This window comes from Ambystoma mexicanum, chromosome 13 (genome assembly GCF_040938575.1).
Source record: "Ambystoma mexicanum isolate Mex_15411 chromosome 13, UKY_AmexF1_1, whole genome shotgun sequence".
Classification (NCBI taxonomy): domain Eukaryota; kingdom Metazoa; phylum Chordata; class Amphibia; order Caudata; family Ambystomatidae; genus Ambystoma; species Ambystoma mexicanum.
Genome location: NC_090938.1, coordinates 8,229,174 through 8,246,228, shown reverse-complemented (window position 1 = coordinate 8,246,228; position 17,055 = coordinate 8,229,174). Strand labels below are relative to the sequence as shown.

Below are 17,055 nucleotides of genomic sequence, written 5' to 3'. Positions count from 1 at the left end.
CTGCCCCCATGATCTGTGAAAAGCATCCACTGACCCCACGATCAGTGAAAAGCATCCAGTGCCCCCCATGATCAATGAAAGAAGACCCACTGCCCCCATGATCAGTGAAAGAAGACCCCCGTGCCCCCATGATCAGTGAAAGACGACCCCCTGCCCCCATGATCAGTGAAAGAAGACCCACTGCCACCATGCTCAGTGAAAGAAGACCCACTGCCCTCCATGATCAATGAAACAAGAACCACTGCCCCATGATCATTGAAAGAAGACCCACTACCCCATGATCAATGAAAGAATACCCCCTGGTCCCCATGATCAGTGAAAAGAAGCCACTGCCCCCATGATCAGTGAAAATCATCCACTGCCCCCCATGATCAATGAAAGAAGACCCCCTGCCCCCATGATCAGTGAAAGAAGACCCTCTGCCCCCATGATCAGTGAAAGAAGACCCACTACCCCCATGATCAGTGAAAGAAGGCCCACTGCCCCCCATGATCAATGAAAGAAGAACCACTGCCCATGATCAGTGAAAAGCACCCACTGCCCCCCATGATCAATGAAAGAAGACCCTGCCCCCATGATCAGTGAAAGAAGACCCACTACCCCATGATCAGTGAAAGAAGACCCCCTTCCTCCATGATCAGTGAAAAGCATCCACTGCCCCATGATCAGTGAAAGACAACCCCCTCGCCCCATGATCAGTGAAATAAGACCCACTGCCCCCATGATCAGTGAAAAACACCCACTGCCCCCCATGATCAGTGAAAGAAGACCCCCTGCCCCCATGATCAGTGAAAGAAGGACACCCTGCCCCCATGATCAGTGAAATAAGACTGACTGCCCCCCATGATCAGTGAAAGAAGAACCACTGCCCCATGATCAATTAAAGAAGACCCACTGCCCCCATGATCAATGAAAAGCATCCACTGCCCCCATGATCAGTGAAAATCATCCACTGCCCCCATGTTCAGTGAAAGAAGATCCACTGCCCTCATGATCAGTGAAGAAGACCCATTGCCCCATGATCAATGAAAGAAGATCCACTGCCCCCATGATCAGTGAAAGAAGACCCTGTTCCCCCATGATCAGTGAAAGAAGATCCACTGCCCCCATGATCAGTGAAAAGCATCCACTGCCACCATGATCAGTGAAAGATGACCCACTGCCCCCATGATCAGTAAAAGAAGACCCACTGCCCCCATGATCAGTGAAAGAAGACCCACTGCCCCCATGATCAGTGAAAGAAGACCCACTGCCCCCCATCATCAATGAAAGATGACCCACTGCCCCAAGATAAGTGAAAAAAGACCCACTGCCCCCCATGATCAGTGAAAGAAGACCCACTGCACCCATGATCAGTGAAAAGCATCCACTGCCCCCATGATCAGTGAAAGAAGACCCACTGCCCCCCATGATCAATGAAAGATGACCCACTGCCCCAAGATAAGTGAAAAAAGACCCACTGCCCCCCATGATCAATGAAAGAAGACCCACTGCCCCCATGATCAGTGAAAAGCATCCACTGCCCCCATGATCAGTGAAAATCATCCACTGCCCCCCATGATCAATGAAAGAAGACCCCCTGCCCCCATGATCAGTGAAAGAAGACCCCCTGCCCCCATGATCAGTGAAAGCAGACCCACTACCCCCATGATCAGTGAAAGAAAACCCACTGCCCCCCATGATCAATGAAAGAAGACCCGCTGCCCCCATGATCAGTGAAAGAAGACCCACTGCCCCCCATGATCAATGAAAGAAGAACCACTGCCCCATGATCAGTGAAAGAAGACCCACTACCCCATGATCAATGAAAGAAGACCCCCTGCCCCCCATGATCAGTGAAAAGCAGCCACTGCCCCCATGATCAGTGAAAGATGACTCCCTGCCCCCATGATCAGTGAAAGAAGACCCACTGCCCCCATGACCAGTGAAAAGCATCCACTGCCCCCCATGATCAATGAAAGAAGACCCACGGCCCCCATGATCAGTGAAAGAAGACCCCTGCCCCCATGATCAGTGAAAGAAGACACCCTGCCCCCATGATCAGTGAAAGAAGACCCACTGTCCCCATGATTAATGAAAGAAGACCCTCTGCCCCATGATCAATTAAAGAAGACCCACTGCCCCCATGATCAGTGAAAAGCATCCACTGCCCCCATGATCAGTGAAAAGCATCCACTGCCCCCATGATCAATGAAAGAAGACCCACTGTCCCCATGATCAGTGAAAGTAGACCCACTACCCCCATGATCAGTGAAAGAAGACCCACTGCCCCCATGATCAATGAAAGAAGAATCACTGCCCCATGATCAGTGAAAAGCATCCAGTGCCCCCCATGATCAATGAAAGAAGACCCACTGCCCCCATGATCAGTGAAAGAAGACCCCCCTGCCCCCATGATCAGTGAAAGACGACCCCCTGCCCCCATGCTCAGTGAAAGAAGACCCACTGCCCTCCATGATCAATGAAACAAGAACCACTGCCCCATGATCATTGAAAGAAGACCCACTACCCCATGATCAATGAAAGAATACCCCCTGGCCCCCATGATCAGTGAAAAGAAGCCACTGCCCCCATGATCAGTGAAAGATGACTCCCTGCCCCCATGATCAGTGAAAGACGACCCACTGCCCCCATGATCAGTGAGAAGCACCCACTGCCCCCCATGATCAATGAAAGAAGACCCACTGCCCCCCATGATCAGTGAAAGAAGACCCCCTTTCCCCTATGATCAATGAAAGAAGACCCACTGCCCCCATGATCAGTGAAAAGCATCCACTGCCCCCATGATCAGTGAAAATCATCCACTGCCCCCCATGATCAATGAAAGAAGACCCCCTGCCCCCATGATCAGTGAAAGAAGACCCCCTACCCCCATGATCAGTGAAAACAGACCCACTACCCCCATGATCAGTGAAAGAAGACCCACTGCCCCCCATGATCAATGAAAGAAGAACCACTGCCCCATGATCAGTGAAAAGCACCCACTGCCCCCCATGATCAATGAAAGAAGACCCTGCCCCCATGATCAGTGAAAGAAGACCCACTACCCCATGATCAGTGAAAGAAGACCCCCTTCCCCCATGATCAGTGAAAAGCATCCACTGCCCCATGATCAGTGAAAGACAACCCCCTCGCCCCATGATCAGTGAAATAAGACCCACTGCCCCCATGATCAGTGAAAAACACCCACTGCCCCCCATGATCAGTGAAAGAAGACCCACTGCCCCCATGATCAGTGAAAGAAGACCCCTGCCCCCATGATCAGTGAAAGAAGGACACCCTGCCCCCATGATCAGTGAAATAAGACTGACTGCCCCCCATGATCAGTGAAAGAAGAACCACTGCCCCATGATCAATTACAGAAGACCCACTGCCCCCATGATCAATGAAAAGCATCCACTGCCCCCATAATCAGTAAAAATCATCCACTGCCCCCATGTTCAGTGAAAGAAGATCCACTGCCCTCATGATCAGTGAAGAAGACCCACTGCCCCATGATCAATGAAAGAAGATCCACTGCCCCCATGATCAGTGAAAGAAGACCCTGTTCCCCCATGATCATTGAAAGAAGACCCACTGCCCCCATGATCAGTGAAAGAAGACCCACTTCCCCCCATGATCAATGAAAGACAACCCACTGCCCCCATGATCAGTGAAAGAAGATCCACTGCCCCCATGATCAGTGAAAAGCATCCACTGCCACCATGATCAGTGAAAGATGACCCACTGCCCCCATGATCAGTAAAAGAAGACCCACTGCCCCCATGATCAGTGAAAGAAGACCCACTGCCCCCATGATCAGTGAAAGAAGACCCACTGCCCCCCATGATCAATGAAAGATGACCCACTGCCCCAAGATAAGTGAAAAAAGACCCACTGCCCCCCATGATCAGTGAAAGAAGACCCACTGCACCCATGATCAATGAAAAGCATCCACTGTCACCATGATCAGTGAAAGACGACCAACTGCCCCCATGATCAGTAAAAGAAGACCCACTGCCCCCATGATCAGTGAATGAAGACCTACTGCCCCATGATCAATGAAAGAAGACCCACTGCCCCCATGATCAGTGAAAGAAGACCTACTGCCCCCATGATCAGTGAAAGAAGACCCACTGCCCAAAGATAAGTGAAAAAGACCCACTGCCCCCCATGATCAGTGAAAGAAGACCCACTGCACCCATGATCAGTGAAAGAAGACCCACTGCCCCCATGATCAGTGAAAGAAGAACCACTGCCCCATGATCAGTGAAAGAAGACCCACTACTCCATTATCAATAAAATAAGACCCCCTGCCCCATGATCAATGAAAGAATACCCCCTGGCCCCATGATCAGTGAAAAGAAGAACCACTGCCCCATGATCAATTAAAGAAGACCCACTGCCCCCATGATCAATGAAAAGCATCCACTGCCCCCATGATCAGTGAAAATCATCCACTGCCCCCATGTTCAGTGAAAGAAGATCCACTGCCCTCATGATCAGTGAAGAAGACCCACTGCCCCATGATCAATGAAAGAAGATCCACTGCCCCCATGATCAGTGAAAGAAGACCCTGTTCCCCCATGATCATTGAAAGAAGACCCACTGCCCCCATGATCAGTGAAAGAAGACCCACATCCCCCCATGATCAATGAAAGACAACCCACTGCCCCCATGATCAGTGAAAGAAGATCCACTGCCCCCATGATCAGTGAAAAGCATCCACTGCCACCATGATCAGTGAAAGATGACCCACTGCCCCCATGATCAGTAAAAGAAGACCCACTGCCCCCATGATCAGTGAAAGAAGACCCACTGCCCCCATGATCAGTGAAAGAAGACCTACTGCCCCCCATGATCAATGAAAGATGACCCACTGCCCCAAGATAAGTGAAAAAAGACCCACTGCCCCCCATGATCAGTGAAAGAAGACCCACTGCACCCATGATCAATGAAAAGCATCCACTGTCACCATGATCAGTGAAAGACGACCAACTGCCCCCATGATCAGTAAAAGAAGACCCACTGCCCCCATGATCAGTGAATGAAGACCTACTGCCCCATGATCAATGAAAGAAGACCCACTGCCCCCATGATCAGTGAAAGAAGACCTACTGCCCCCATGATCAGTGAAAGAAGACCCACTGCCCAAAGATAAGTGAAAAAGACCCACTGCCCCCCATGATCAGTGAAAGAAGACCCACTGCACCCATGATCAGTGAAAGAAGACCCACTGCCCCCATGATCAGTGAAAGAAGAACCACTGCCCCATGATCAGTGAAAGAAGACCCACTACCCCATTATCAATAAAATAAGAACCCCCTGCCCCATGATCAATGAAAGAATACCCCCTGGCCCCCATGATCAGTGAAAAGAAGCCACTGCCCCCATGATCAGTGAAAGATGACTCCCTGCCCCCATGATCAGTGAAAGACGACCCACTGTCCCCATGATCAGTGAAAGTAGACCCACTACCCCCATGATCAGTGAAAGAAGACCCACTGCCCCCATGATCAATGAAAGAAGAACCACTGCCCCATGATCAGTGAAAAGCATCCAGTGCCCCCCATGATCAATGAAAGAAGACCCACTGCCCCCATGATCAGTGAAAGAAGACCCCCCTGCCCCCATGATCAGTGAAAGACGACCCCCTGCCCCCATGATTAGTGAAAGAAGACCCACTGCCCCCCATGATCAATGAAAGAAGAACCACTGCCCCATGATCAGTGAAAGAAGACCCACTACCCCATGATCAATGAAAGAAGACCCCTTGCCCCCCATGATCAGTGAAAAGAAGCCACTGCCCCCATGATCAGTGAAAGATGACTCCCTGCCCCCATGATCAGTGAAAGACGACCAACTGCCCCCATGATCAGTAAAAGAAGACCCACTGCCCCCATGATCAGTGAATGAAGCCCTACTGCCCCATGATCAATGAAAGAAGACCCACTGCCCCCATGATCAGTGAAAGAAGACCTACTGCCCCCATGATCAGTGAAAGAAGACCCACTGCCCCAAGATAAGTGAAAAAGACCCACTGCCCCCCATGATCAGTGAAAGACGACCCCCTGTCCCCATGATCAGTGAAAGAAGACCCACTGCCCCCATGATCAATGAAAGAAGACCCCCTGGCCCCTATGATCAGTGAAAGAAGACCCACTGCCCCTATGATCAGTGAAAGAAGACCAACTGCCCCCATGATCAGTGAAAGAAGACCCACTGCCCCCATGATCAGTAAAAAGCATCCACTGCAAGTGATACTTGCATCCCCAGTCATGGGACTGAGCGCATCCTCACCCAATAGAGGACCCATTAACAGGTTGTCATGTTTTCCTGTATTTTTGATAAAGGACATATCAAAATTTCATCGACATCAATCTGGGAATTTACAAGTATCCTTCTCCCATTGTTCTTCACATGCTGAGCAGTTCCAGTATTCCCTCCATATTCATCACAGCCTGAAACATCTGCACAGAACAAATGCATATGATACTCAAAGCTCCGAGAAGGTAATGATATGATAATATATGGCATTTATAACGCGCCTGTACACAAGTGTTTCTAGGTGCGAATTGGTAGAGCATGTCTCACCTAAAATGTTGACATCAAACCGTGAATCGTTCAATGCAGATCTTGATTGCCTCGTCTACAAGAGCGACGGCTGAAATGGCGGCATTCTGCAGAAATATTGGGGTGGAGACCTGTAAAGCTGGACCTTCTGGGTGCATTTCGACATGGACCCCAATTATCTGGCTGCCTTCTACGTGGCCGTGTTTCCCTGATTGCTGAGCTCTTGGAAAGGATTCAATGCTTGCTGTCCTGGTCAATGAAGCTAAGAACCTCCTATCCAGGAAAGGAACCTGCCCGTAACACCAGCTTCCCAGCCTTGGCATCACCTTCTGATTCCCAATGACGCCAACACCCTGTACAACGTCGAATCCAAGGAGCGATGCAGAGTCTTCCTCACCCGCATCAAAAAGAGCCAAAGTGGCACCCGGTAGTGACGTATTCCTGTAAGGGGGGAGAGGAGGGTCCGGGAAGGATCCAAAGGGGAATGATCTGGGGAAGGTCTCATGCTTGAGGCTGTTACAGGTAAGTAATGCTTCTATAGTAGAATTTGGGGTTTAGAGGGCGAGGGAGGAGAACATGTTTAATATTAGAGGGTGAAGCTCTGTTTAATTCTGTTCATTGTCTCTCTCTCCGTCTCACTCAGGATCGTAACACCTTTCACCGCTTCGATAAGTTCAACGCCAAGTACAACCCGATTGGAGAGTCCATCCTGCGAGAGATTTTCATTAAGACGGACAATCGTGTCGGGGGGAGATACTTTGCTCACATAATCAAGGTAATGGGCCAGGAAAGGCGGCATCTAGTATAAGGGGGGAGGGGCAGTGTGTGCAATGAGGCCATGTTGCAGTCACCCAGAGGATCTCGTGTGAATTGAGAACACTGAAGGGCACAGCCAGAGGGTCTGCAGTGTACGCTGAACCCCATCCTGTGATCAGAGAGAGGGTCTGATCCATGAACCTAACCCCATCCTGTGATCAGGGAGAGGGTCTAATCCATGAACCGAGAACCATCCTGGGATCAGGGAGAGGGTGTGATCAATGAAGCAAAACCCATCCTGTAATCAGGGAGAGGGTCTGATCCATGAAGCGAACCCCATCCTGGGTTCAAGGAGAGGGTCTAATCCATGAACCGAACCCCATCCTAGGATCAGGCAGAGGGTCTGATGCATAAACCGAGACCCATCCTGTGATCAGGCAGAGGGTCTGATCCATGAACCGAGACCCATCCTGGGATCAGGCAGAGGGTCTCATCCATGAACCGAGACCCATCCTGTGATCAAGGAGAGGGTCTGATCTATGAACCAAAACCCATCCTGTGATCAGGCAGAGGGTCTGATCCATGAACCGAGGCCCATCCTGGGATCAGGCAGAGGTTCTGATCCATGAACCGAGGCCCATCCTGTGATCAGGGAGAAGGTCTCATCCATGAACCGAGACCCATCCTGGGATCAGGCAGAGGGTCTCATCCATGAACCGAGACCCATCCTGTGATCAAGGAGAGGGTCTGATCCATGAACCGAGACCAATCCTTGGATCAGGGAGAGAGTCTGATCCATGAACCGAAACCCATCCTTCGATCAGTCAGACCCATGAACCGAAACCCATCCTGTGATCAGGCAGAGGGTCTGATCCATGAACCGAGGCCCATCCTGGGATCAGGCAGTGGGTCTGATCTATGAACCAAAACCCATCCTGTAATCAGAGAGAGGGTCCGATCCATGAATCGAGACCCATCCTCGGATCAGGGAGAGGATTGGATCCATGAACCGAGACCCATCCTGTGATCAGGGAGAAGGTGTGACCCATGACCCGAGACCCATCCTGTGAGCAGGGAGAAGGTGTGACCCATGACCCGAGACCCATCCTGTGATCAGGCAGAGGGTCTGATCCATGAACAGAGACCAATCCTGGGATCAGGCAGTGGGTCTGATCCATGAACCGAGGCCTATCCTGTGATCAGGGAGAAGATCAGATCCATGAACCAAGACCCATCATGTGGTCAGGGAGAGGGTCTGATGTGTTCTTTGAGGCCCATCCGGTCGTCTGGGAGAGGGTATGATGTGTTCTTTGAAACCCATCCTGTGGTCAGGCAGAGGGTATTATGTGTGCAGTGAGACCATCCTGTGGCCTGAGGGCTGATGTGTGCAGTGAGACCCACCCTGTGGCCTGAGGGCTGATGTGTGCAGTGAGACCCATCCTGGGGCCTGAGGGCTGATGTGTACAGTGAGACCCATCCTGGGGCCTGAGGGCTGATATGTTCAGTGAGACCGATCCAAGGGCCTGAAGGTTGATGTGTGCAGTGAGACCCATCCTGGGGCCTGAGAGCTGATGTGTGCAGTGAGACCCATCCTGGGGCCCAAGGGCTGATGTGTGCAGTGACACCCATCCTGGGGCCTGAGGGCTGATGTGTGCAGTGAAACCCATCCTGGGGCATGAGAGCTGATGTGTGCAGTGAGACCCATCCTTGGGCTGAGGGCTGATATGTGCAGTGAGACCCATCCTGGGGCCCAAGGGCTGATGTGTGCAGTGAGACCCATCCTGGGGCCTGAGGGCTGATGTGTGTAGTGAGACCCATCCTGGGGCCCGAGGGCTGATGTTTTCAGTGAGACCCATCCTGGGGCTGAGGGCTGAATGTTAGGCAGAATCCTGTGCAGTTCCCTCAGGGAGCACTACAGAAGATTAGGACTACAGGTATATGTAATAAATCCCCTTTGGTATCAGTCTGTACCACACAGATTTAGTTGGTAGCTGTGGCAGAGCAGTCAGTCTTATCTCATGAGGGAGATGAGCAGTATTCAGGGTTTACACAATAGGACTACAATACTATGGAACAAGGAAACACTGACCAAAGCTTTGCATCAAAAAGAATATATATATTTATTTTACACACTCTTAACTCAACACACATCACTATCATTAAAGCAAGTTAAAACAGTCAAGAAAAGTATACACAACTCCCTATTTAAATCGTAGACAAGTTTGAGCAAGAGTGAAAACTAAGCAAAATGGCACAGTGTAAACCAAGCAGAAATGGCACTCTAACAATTTCTTCAGAGGGAGGGAAAGGTCAAGTTATACAGGGTTAGACTCCTAAACACACCAGCAACACTTCCCAATAGGATTGTGAACAAGTTAGACAACGTAGTACTTTAGCATAAGCAATATTTAGGTGAAAACCAAGCAAAATGGCACTTCAACACTATATAAAGGGGAAGGAAGGGTGGTTGTAAGAGTTTAGGTTTGTTTGTTTATTCATTTATATGGCGCACCGGGCCAGAAGGTATGAGGGCGCAAGCATTACAAGTATATTCTCAGCTTAGTTACAGTGCTGTACATTATTTACATTTTTATACAAAGGATGCAGTGGGGAGGTGCAGTTACAAGGAGACAGTGAAGTGCAATTACGAAAGAGTTACAAATTGAAAAAGAACATTTGCAGTAGTTACAAAGGTGTCGGTTATTGGTCTTTGTTCTTTAGCCACTGGATGTAGTTACGCCTAAATTGGTTGTAGGTTTGTGGTGCTCTAACGGAGGGTGGTAGTGTGTTCTAGTGTTGGGCTGCTTTCACCTGGAAGCTATTACCGCCCATTTTCGTTAGCTTGAATCTGGGAACAGCGAGTAGGTTAGCATTGCTATTTCTGGTGTGTATGTTGGGCGTGTATCTAGGTGCACCAACACATTTCTTGATGAAAAGCAATCTAGAGAAGGCAGTTGTAACAGAATTAGCCAAAGTCAATAGGCCTGTGCCAGAGTCAGTGGTACAAGGCAAAGTGCCCAGGAGCAAACGGTTCTAGTAGCTGCAGTCAAGTCTTTGTTTAACGGTTGAAAAGGAGGGTGCAGAAGGTAAAAATACAATGTTAGACGATAAGGGCGGCCAGCCCAGAAGGAAAGTAAAGGATTTAAAACACCTTTAGCAGTACCCGACGAAACGGGAGGCCTGGCGGAACAGTGTACCTTTAAAGTGGAAGAGGCTGCTGCGGTGGCGGTTGTTCCTGGCAGTTCCTGCAGTTCGGGAGATCCAGCAGAGATATAGAGGCTCTCATTGTGGAGGAAGGTTCGAGTCACTGCACTCCCAGGGAAGAAGCCGGCTGCGGTGATGTCAAAACGGAATAAAAGGTATGCTCCTTTAAATCGCGGTCGTGGTGGACGGGTGCCTGGGTATTCGGTCTGCTAGTGCTTGGCACTGGTGATTTGACCAAGGCAGGTCCTGAAAGGTGTTTGGTGAACTGGTTGGCCCCACCAGCTCAAGGGAAGAAGGCTCTTGCAGGTGAAGATCTTCTCTCGTCGTGTGGAGAAAAGTGGTGAGACGCTGCAGCAGGGCTTCACCGGTGGTTCAGTCGTTGCAGATGTCTTTGGCTTCTCTCCTCTTTGGATTTCTTAGACCAGTGGCGACGTCTTGTCCTCCAGTCCTCAGATCCCTACTTTTATGCAGCAAAACCCCCATTCATACAGCCTAGCTGTCACTCACACAGCGGGGTGGTTATCCTGGCGGGATAACTCCCCAGCCTATCAGGGCAGAGTGCGACTTGGGTTGCTTAGATAACCCTGTCCAGGGTGCCTACTCACCCTCCTACACATCCTGTCTACCCCAGACTCACTGGCGCCTGAAGGAGGGCTTCTGTCCAGAAGCCAGCCAAAAGGACGAACAAAGGGGCCCCGACATGGGCTTGGATTACAGAGCGAGACACGAGAAAGAAATATTATTAAAGATCTGGCAAAAAAAAAACACCAGAGTAAAGTTAATAAAAAGATACCCTCGCGAAAATGAACACCAGGGAAAAACGATTAAGCCTTTTCCAGTACCTCCATAGTAAGATGGTTTGTACTGGTTTTGTTCATAACTATTGACTAGTAAAGTCAATGGTGAATTTACATTCCCTGGGAGACAGTAGTCAGTCCCAGGGTATGGAGTCTATGTCTGGGGGTCACTATGACACCCCTGTGTTACTGCACTGAGGGTGCTGTGTAACACACATGTAAAAAGATGATACCTATGAGGGTGAGAAAAAAAACCATAGACCATAAGCACAGAAATAGCCTAAAAAACACATCAGCAATCTGTCTAAGTGGGAAAAAGAGTCTCACTCTTAGCAGGAGAAAAAGGTAAACCCTTAAAATCCTGCAAAGCTGCTGGGGGACTCTATAGGTAAGGGAAATTAGCTTTTTAACAGAATTCCCCCTACCACTGATGTGTGCAGTGAGACCCATGAGGGGCTGATGTGTGCAGTGAGACCCATGAGACCCACCCTGTGGTGTGAGGGGCTGATATGTGCAGTGAGACCCATCCAGAGGCCTGAGGGCTGATGTGTGCAGTGAGAGTCATCCTGGGGTCTGAGGGGCTGATGTGTGCAGTGAGACCCATCCTGGGGCCTGAGGGCTGAAGTGTGCAGTGAGACCCATCCTGTGGTCTGAGGGTCTGATGTGTGCAGTGAGACCCATCCTGTGGTCTGAGGGGCTGATGTGTGCAGTGAGACCCATGAGGAGCTGAAGTGTGCAGTGAGACCCACCCTGTGGTCTAAGGGGCTGATGTGTGCAGTGAGACTCACCCTGTGGTTTGAAGGGCTGATGTGTGCAGTGAGAGCCATCCTGTGGTCTGAGGAGCTGATGTGTGCAGTGAGACATCCTGTGGTCTGAGGGGCTAATGTTTGCAGTGAGACCCATGAGGGTCTGATCTGTGCAGTGAGACCCATCCTGGGGCCTGATCGCTGATGTGTGCCGTGAGACCCATCCTGGGGCCCGAGGTCTGATGTATGCAGTGAGACCCACCCTGGGGCTGTGGGCTGAAGTGTGCAGTGAGACCCATCCTGGGGCCTGGGGACTGATGTATGCAGTGAGACCCATCCTGGGGATGAGGGCTGATGTGTACAGTGAAACTCATCCTATGGTCTGAGGGGCTGAGGTGTGCAGTGAGACCCATCCTGGGGCCTGAAGACTGATGTGTGCAGTGAGACCCACCCTGGGGCACGAGGGCTGAAGTGTGCAGTGAGACCCATCCTCTGGCACGAGGGATGAAGTGTGCAGTGAGACCCTTCCTGGGGCTGAGGGCTGATATGTGCAATGAGACCCATCATGGTACATGAGGGCTGAAGTGTGCAGTGAGACCTCTCCAGTGGCCTGAGGTCTGGAGTGTGCAGTGAGACCCATCCTGGGGCCTGAAGGCTGATGTGCAGTGAGACCCATCCAGAGGCCTGAGGGCTGATGTGTGCAGTGAGACCCATCCTGTGGTCTGAGGGGCTGATATGTGCAGTGAGACCCATGAGGGGCTGATTTGTGCAGTGAGACCCATCCTGTGTTTTAGGGAGAATTCTCTGTAAAGGCTAATTTCCCAAACCTAGTGAGTCCCCCAGCAGCTTTGCTGGATTTTTGGGGTTTATTTTTTTCTCCTGCTAAAAGTGAGACTCTTTTCCTCCCACTCTTGGACATGATTTGAGGTATTCCTTTGACTTTGTATGTGTTTTATGGGCTATGGGGTCCTTTTCCCCATAGGGTGTCATGTGTTTTTGATATGTGGGTTACACAGCACCCTCCGTGCCGTAACCCAGGGGTGTCGTAGCGACCCCCAAACATAGACTCCAAACCCTGGGACTGACTACTGTCTCCCAGGGCATGTAAAGTCACCATTGACTTTACTAGTCTCAAATTGTGAACAGAACCAGTACAAACCATCCTATTGTGGACGTACTGGTCGGGGCAATTCGATTGCCCCAGGGTCTGTTGTTCGAGGGGGCACTGTCCAGTGCCCCCCGACCGAGTTTTGGCTGGTGGCAGTGGATACTACTTTTTATATTCGACCGTGAATATATTCCTATGGGATTTTCCCATTGTTCGAGGCTACCACTTTTTAAAATAGCCTCGAACATACCGCCGGTTTATTAAATTAATATAAATTCACCGGTTGGTATTTTTTGCCGAAACTTGGTTCCAAAATGGCGTTTTGTTCGCTTCTGTGACTCCAACCCAAGTCGAGCCCTTTGTTCCACTTTTTGGCGGGCTTCTCCACAGATGCCTCCAAAAGTGGTGTCACTCTGTCTGGGTACCACAGGGTGTGTGGGAGGGGGTTTAGGCACCCTGGACTGAGTTGCCTCGGCAACTCAAGTCGCACTCTTGTGTGATTGGCCCAAGTGGTGAGCCGCCCGGCTCACCACTTAGCATGTTTGAGTGACAGCTAGGCTGAATGAATGGGGGTTTTCTGCATAAGAGCAGGGCTTTGGGGACTGGAACTTCAGACGTCGCCACAGGACCTAAAGAATCCGAGGAAGGATAAGCCGAGCCGACCTGCAACGACGACACTACCGTCTCACCACTTTTCCCGGCGACAGAGGAGATCTCCAGTCCGGAGAGTCTTCTTCCTTTGACTGGTGGGGATAACCAGTTTGCCCGTCTTTTCGCCTTCCTGGACCATCTCGTGGCCGCCTTGCCCGTGCCAAGCACCCCGGGAACTGGAATACCACGGTTTACCACTACCGCGAAGAAAAGGGTGGTACCTTGTCACCGGGAAACTCTGCGGCTGGTTTCTTCCCTGGCAGCGCAACGACCTTCAGCTTTCCTCCACATCGAGACCTCCTCTTTCTCTAGACGAAACACCGACTTGCACCCGCTGCCAGGAACAACTGCCCACGCTGGAGCGTTCTTCCCATTTTTCAGGTACTGTGTCCCCCCTGGCTTCCCTTGCGACAGATCGTTCAGGGCGACAGTAAATCCTCGACTTTCTAACCTGGGTTGGCCTGGGGCCCGTTAACCAACTTTTCCTGAATTGATCTCAATATTTTATGAACTATCTACAAAGACTCTTTGGGCATAACCCCACTGTGAGACCCTGGACACATTTTGCTTACTCTCTCTAAGAGTGGGCCTGGCAATTGAACTTCTTTGCTCTCCAGTAGACTTTGCCTAACCTGCCTCACTGTGGTTCTTTGAAAAGTATTGAAATGGTGTGCTTTCATAACTGTGCCTTTTCCCTCCCTTTTTCTATAACTTATTAGAGTGCCACCTTATGTTAAGCACTCACCTCTGTCTGAAAATAAGTGGTGTTTCTCACTAAGACTTGTCTAATAAGTAATTAGGGTTGTATATATATAATAGTGACTGTGTGTTGAATTTACTTACCTCGTTGTGTGCTAGTGTAATTTACAAGTGTGTCTTTTAATAAATAATTATATACTTTTACACCAAAGCTCTGGTCAGTGTTTGCTTGTGCTACTGTATCTCTGTACCTATTGTGTATAATCTATATACTGCCTAACTCATTTTAAGAGAAGTCTGACTGCCCAGCCACAGCTACCAGGTAAATCTGGGTGGTACAGACTGCTACCAATTGGGTTTACTGCCAACACCTGTAGTCCTAAATCTTTTGCAGTGGTTCCTAAGGGAACTGCACAGGTTTCTGCCTAACACTGTGGCTGAGGGCTGATGTGTGCAGTGAGACCCATGAGGGGCTGATGTGTGCAGTGTTGCCCACCCTGTGGTCTGAGGGGCTGATGTGTGCAGTGAGACCCATCCTGTGGTCTGAAGGCTGATGTGTGCAGTGAGACCCATCCTGGGGACTGAGAGCTGATGTGTGCAGTGAGACCCATCCTGGGGCTGAGGGCTGAACTGTGCAGTCAGACACATCCTGGGGCCTGGGGGCTGATTTGTGCAGTGAGACTCATAAGGGGCTGATGTGTGCAGTGATACTCATCCTGTGGTCTGAGGGGCTGATGTGTGCGGTGAGACCCATCCTGGGGCCTAAAGGCTGATGTGTGCAGTGAGACCGATCCTGGGGCGTGAGAGCTGATATGTGCAGTGTGACCCATCCTGGGGCTCGGGGGCTGATGTGTGCAGTGAGACCCATCCTGGGGCCTGAGGGCTGAAGTGTGCAGTGAGACCCATCATGTGGTCTGAGGGGCTGATGTGTGCAGTCAGTCCCATGAGGGGCTGGTGTGTGCAGTGAGATCCACCCTTTGGTCTGAGGGGCTGATGTGTGCAGTGAGACCCATCCTGTGGTCTGAGGCTGATGTGTGCAGTGAGACCCATCCTGGTGCCTGAGAGCTGATGTGTGCAGTGAGACCCATCCTGGTGCCCTAGGGCTGATGTGTGCAGTGAGACCCATCCTGGGGCTGAGGGCTGAAGTGTGCAGTGAGACCGATCCTGGGGCCTGGGGGCTGATGTGTGCAGTGAGACTCATCCTGTGGTCTGAGGGGCTGATGTGTGCAGTGGGACCCATCCTGGGGCATGAAGGCTGATGTGTGCAGAGAGACCCATTGTGGGGCCTGAGAGCTGATGTGTGCAGTGAGACCCATCCTGGGGCCCGAGGGCTGATGTGTGCAGTGAAACCCATCCTGGGGCTGAGGGCTGAAGTGTGCAGTGAGACCCATCATGGGGCTGAGGGCTGAAGTGTGCAGTGGGACCCATCCTAGGGCCTGGGGGCTGATGTGTGCAGTGAGACCCATCCTGGGGCTGAGGGCTGATGTGTGGACTGAGACCCATGAGGGGCTGATGTGTGCAGTGAGACTCATCCTGTGGTCTAAGGGGCTGATGTGTGCAATGAGACCCATCCTAGGGCCTGGGGGCTGATGTGTGCTGTGAGACCCATCCTGGGGCTGAGGCCTGATGTGTGCAGTGAGACCCATCCTGGGGCACGAGGGCTGAAGTGTGAAGTGAGACCCATCCTGGGGCTGGGGGCTGATACCTGCAGTGAGACCCAACCTTGGGCATGAGGGCTGAAGTTTGCAGTGAGACCCCTCCGGCTGCCTGAGGGCTGATGTGTGAAGTGAGATCCATCCCGGGGCCTGAGGGCTGATGTGTGCAGTGAGACCCATCCTGGGGCCTAGGAGCTGAAGTGTGCAGTGAGGACCACGAGGGATGATGTGTGCAGTGAGACCCATCCTGTGGTCTGAGGGGCTGATGTGTGCAGTGAGACCTATCCTGGGGCCTGAGGACTGAAGTGTGCATTGAGACCCATCCTGTGGTCTGAGGGGCTTATGTATGCAGTGAGACCCATCCACAGGCCTGAGGGCTGATGTGTGCAGTGAGGCTCATCCTGTGGTCTGAGGGGCTGATGTGTGCAGTGAGATCCATCCAGAGGCCTGAAGACTGATGTGTCCAGTGAGACTCATCCTGGCGCCTGAGGGCTGGTGTGTGCAGTGAGACCCATCCTGTAGTGTGAGGGGCTGATGTGTGCAGTGAGACCCATCCTGTGGTCTGAGGGGCTGATGTGTGCAGTGAGACCCATCTAGAAGCCTGAGGGCTGATGTGTGCTGTGAGACTCATCCTGGGGTCTGAGGGGCTTAAGTGTGCAGTGAGACCCATCCTGTGGTCTGAGGGGCTGATGTGTGCAGTGGGAGTCATTCTGGAGTCTGAAGGGCTGATGTGTGCAGTGAGACCCATCCTTTGGTCTGGGGGCTGATGTGTGCAGTGAGACCCATAAGGGTCTGGAGTGTGCAGTAAGACCCATCCTGTGGTCTGAGGGGCTCATGTGTGCAGTGAGACTCATCCTGTGGTCTCAAGGGCTGATGTGTGCAGTGAG

General features: G+C 51.3%; 1 protein-coding gene across 8 annotated transcripts in view; it reads left to right on the top strand.

Annotated features, from left to right (window-relative positions):
* The window catches only part of AMPD2 (adenosine monophosphate deaminase 2), a 947,247-nt gene that overhangs the window by 646,316 nt on the left and 283,876 nt on the right, over positions 1-17,055 (top strand). For all 8 annotated transcript variants that reach the window (XM_069632996.1, XM_069632994.1, XM_069632993.1 and 5 more), the window contains one exon: positions 7,196-7,327. In XM_069632996.1, the coding sequence (XP_069489097.1) occupies positions 7,196-7,327 (132 nt within the window). The remainder of the gene's footprint in view (positions 1-7,195; positions 7,328-17,055) is intronic.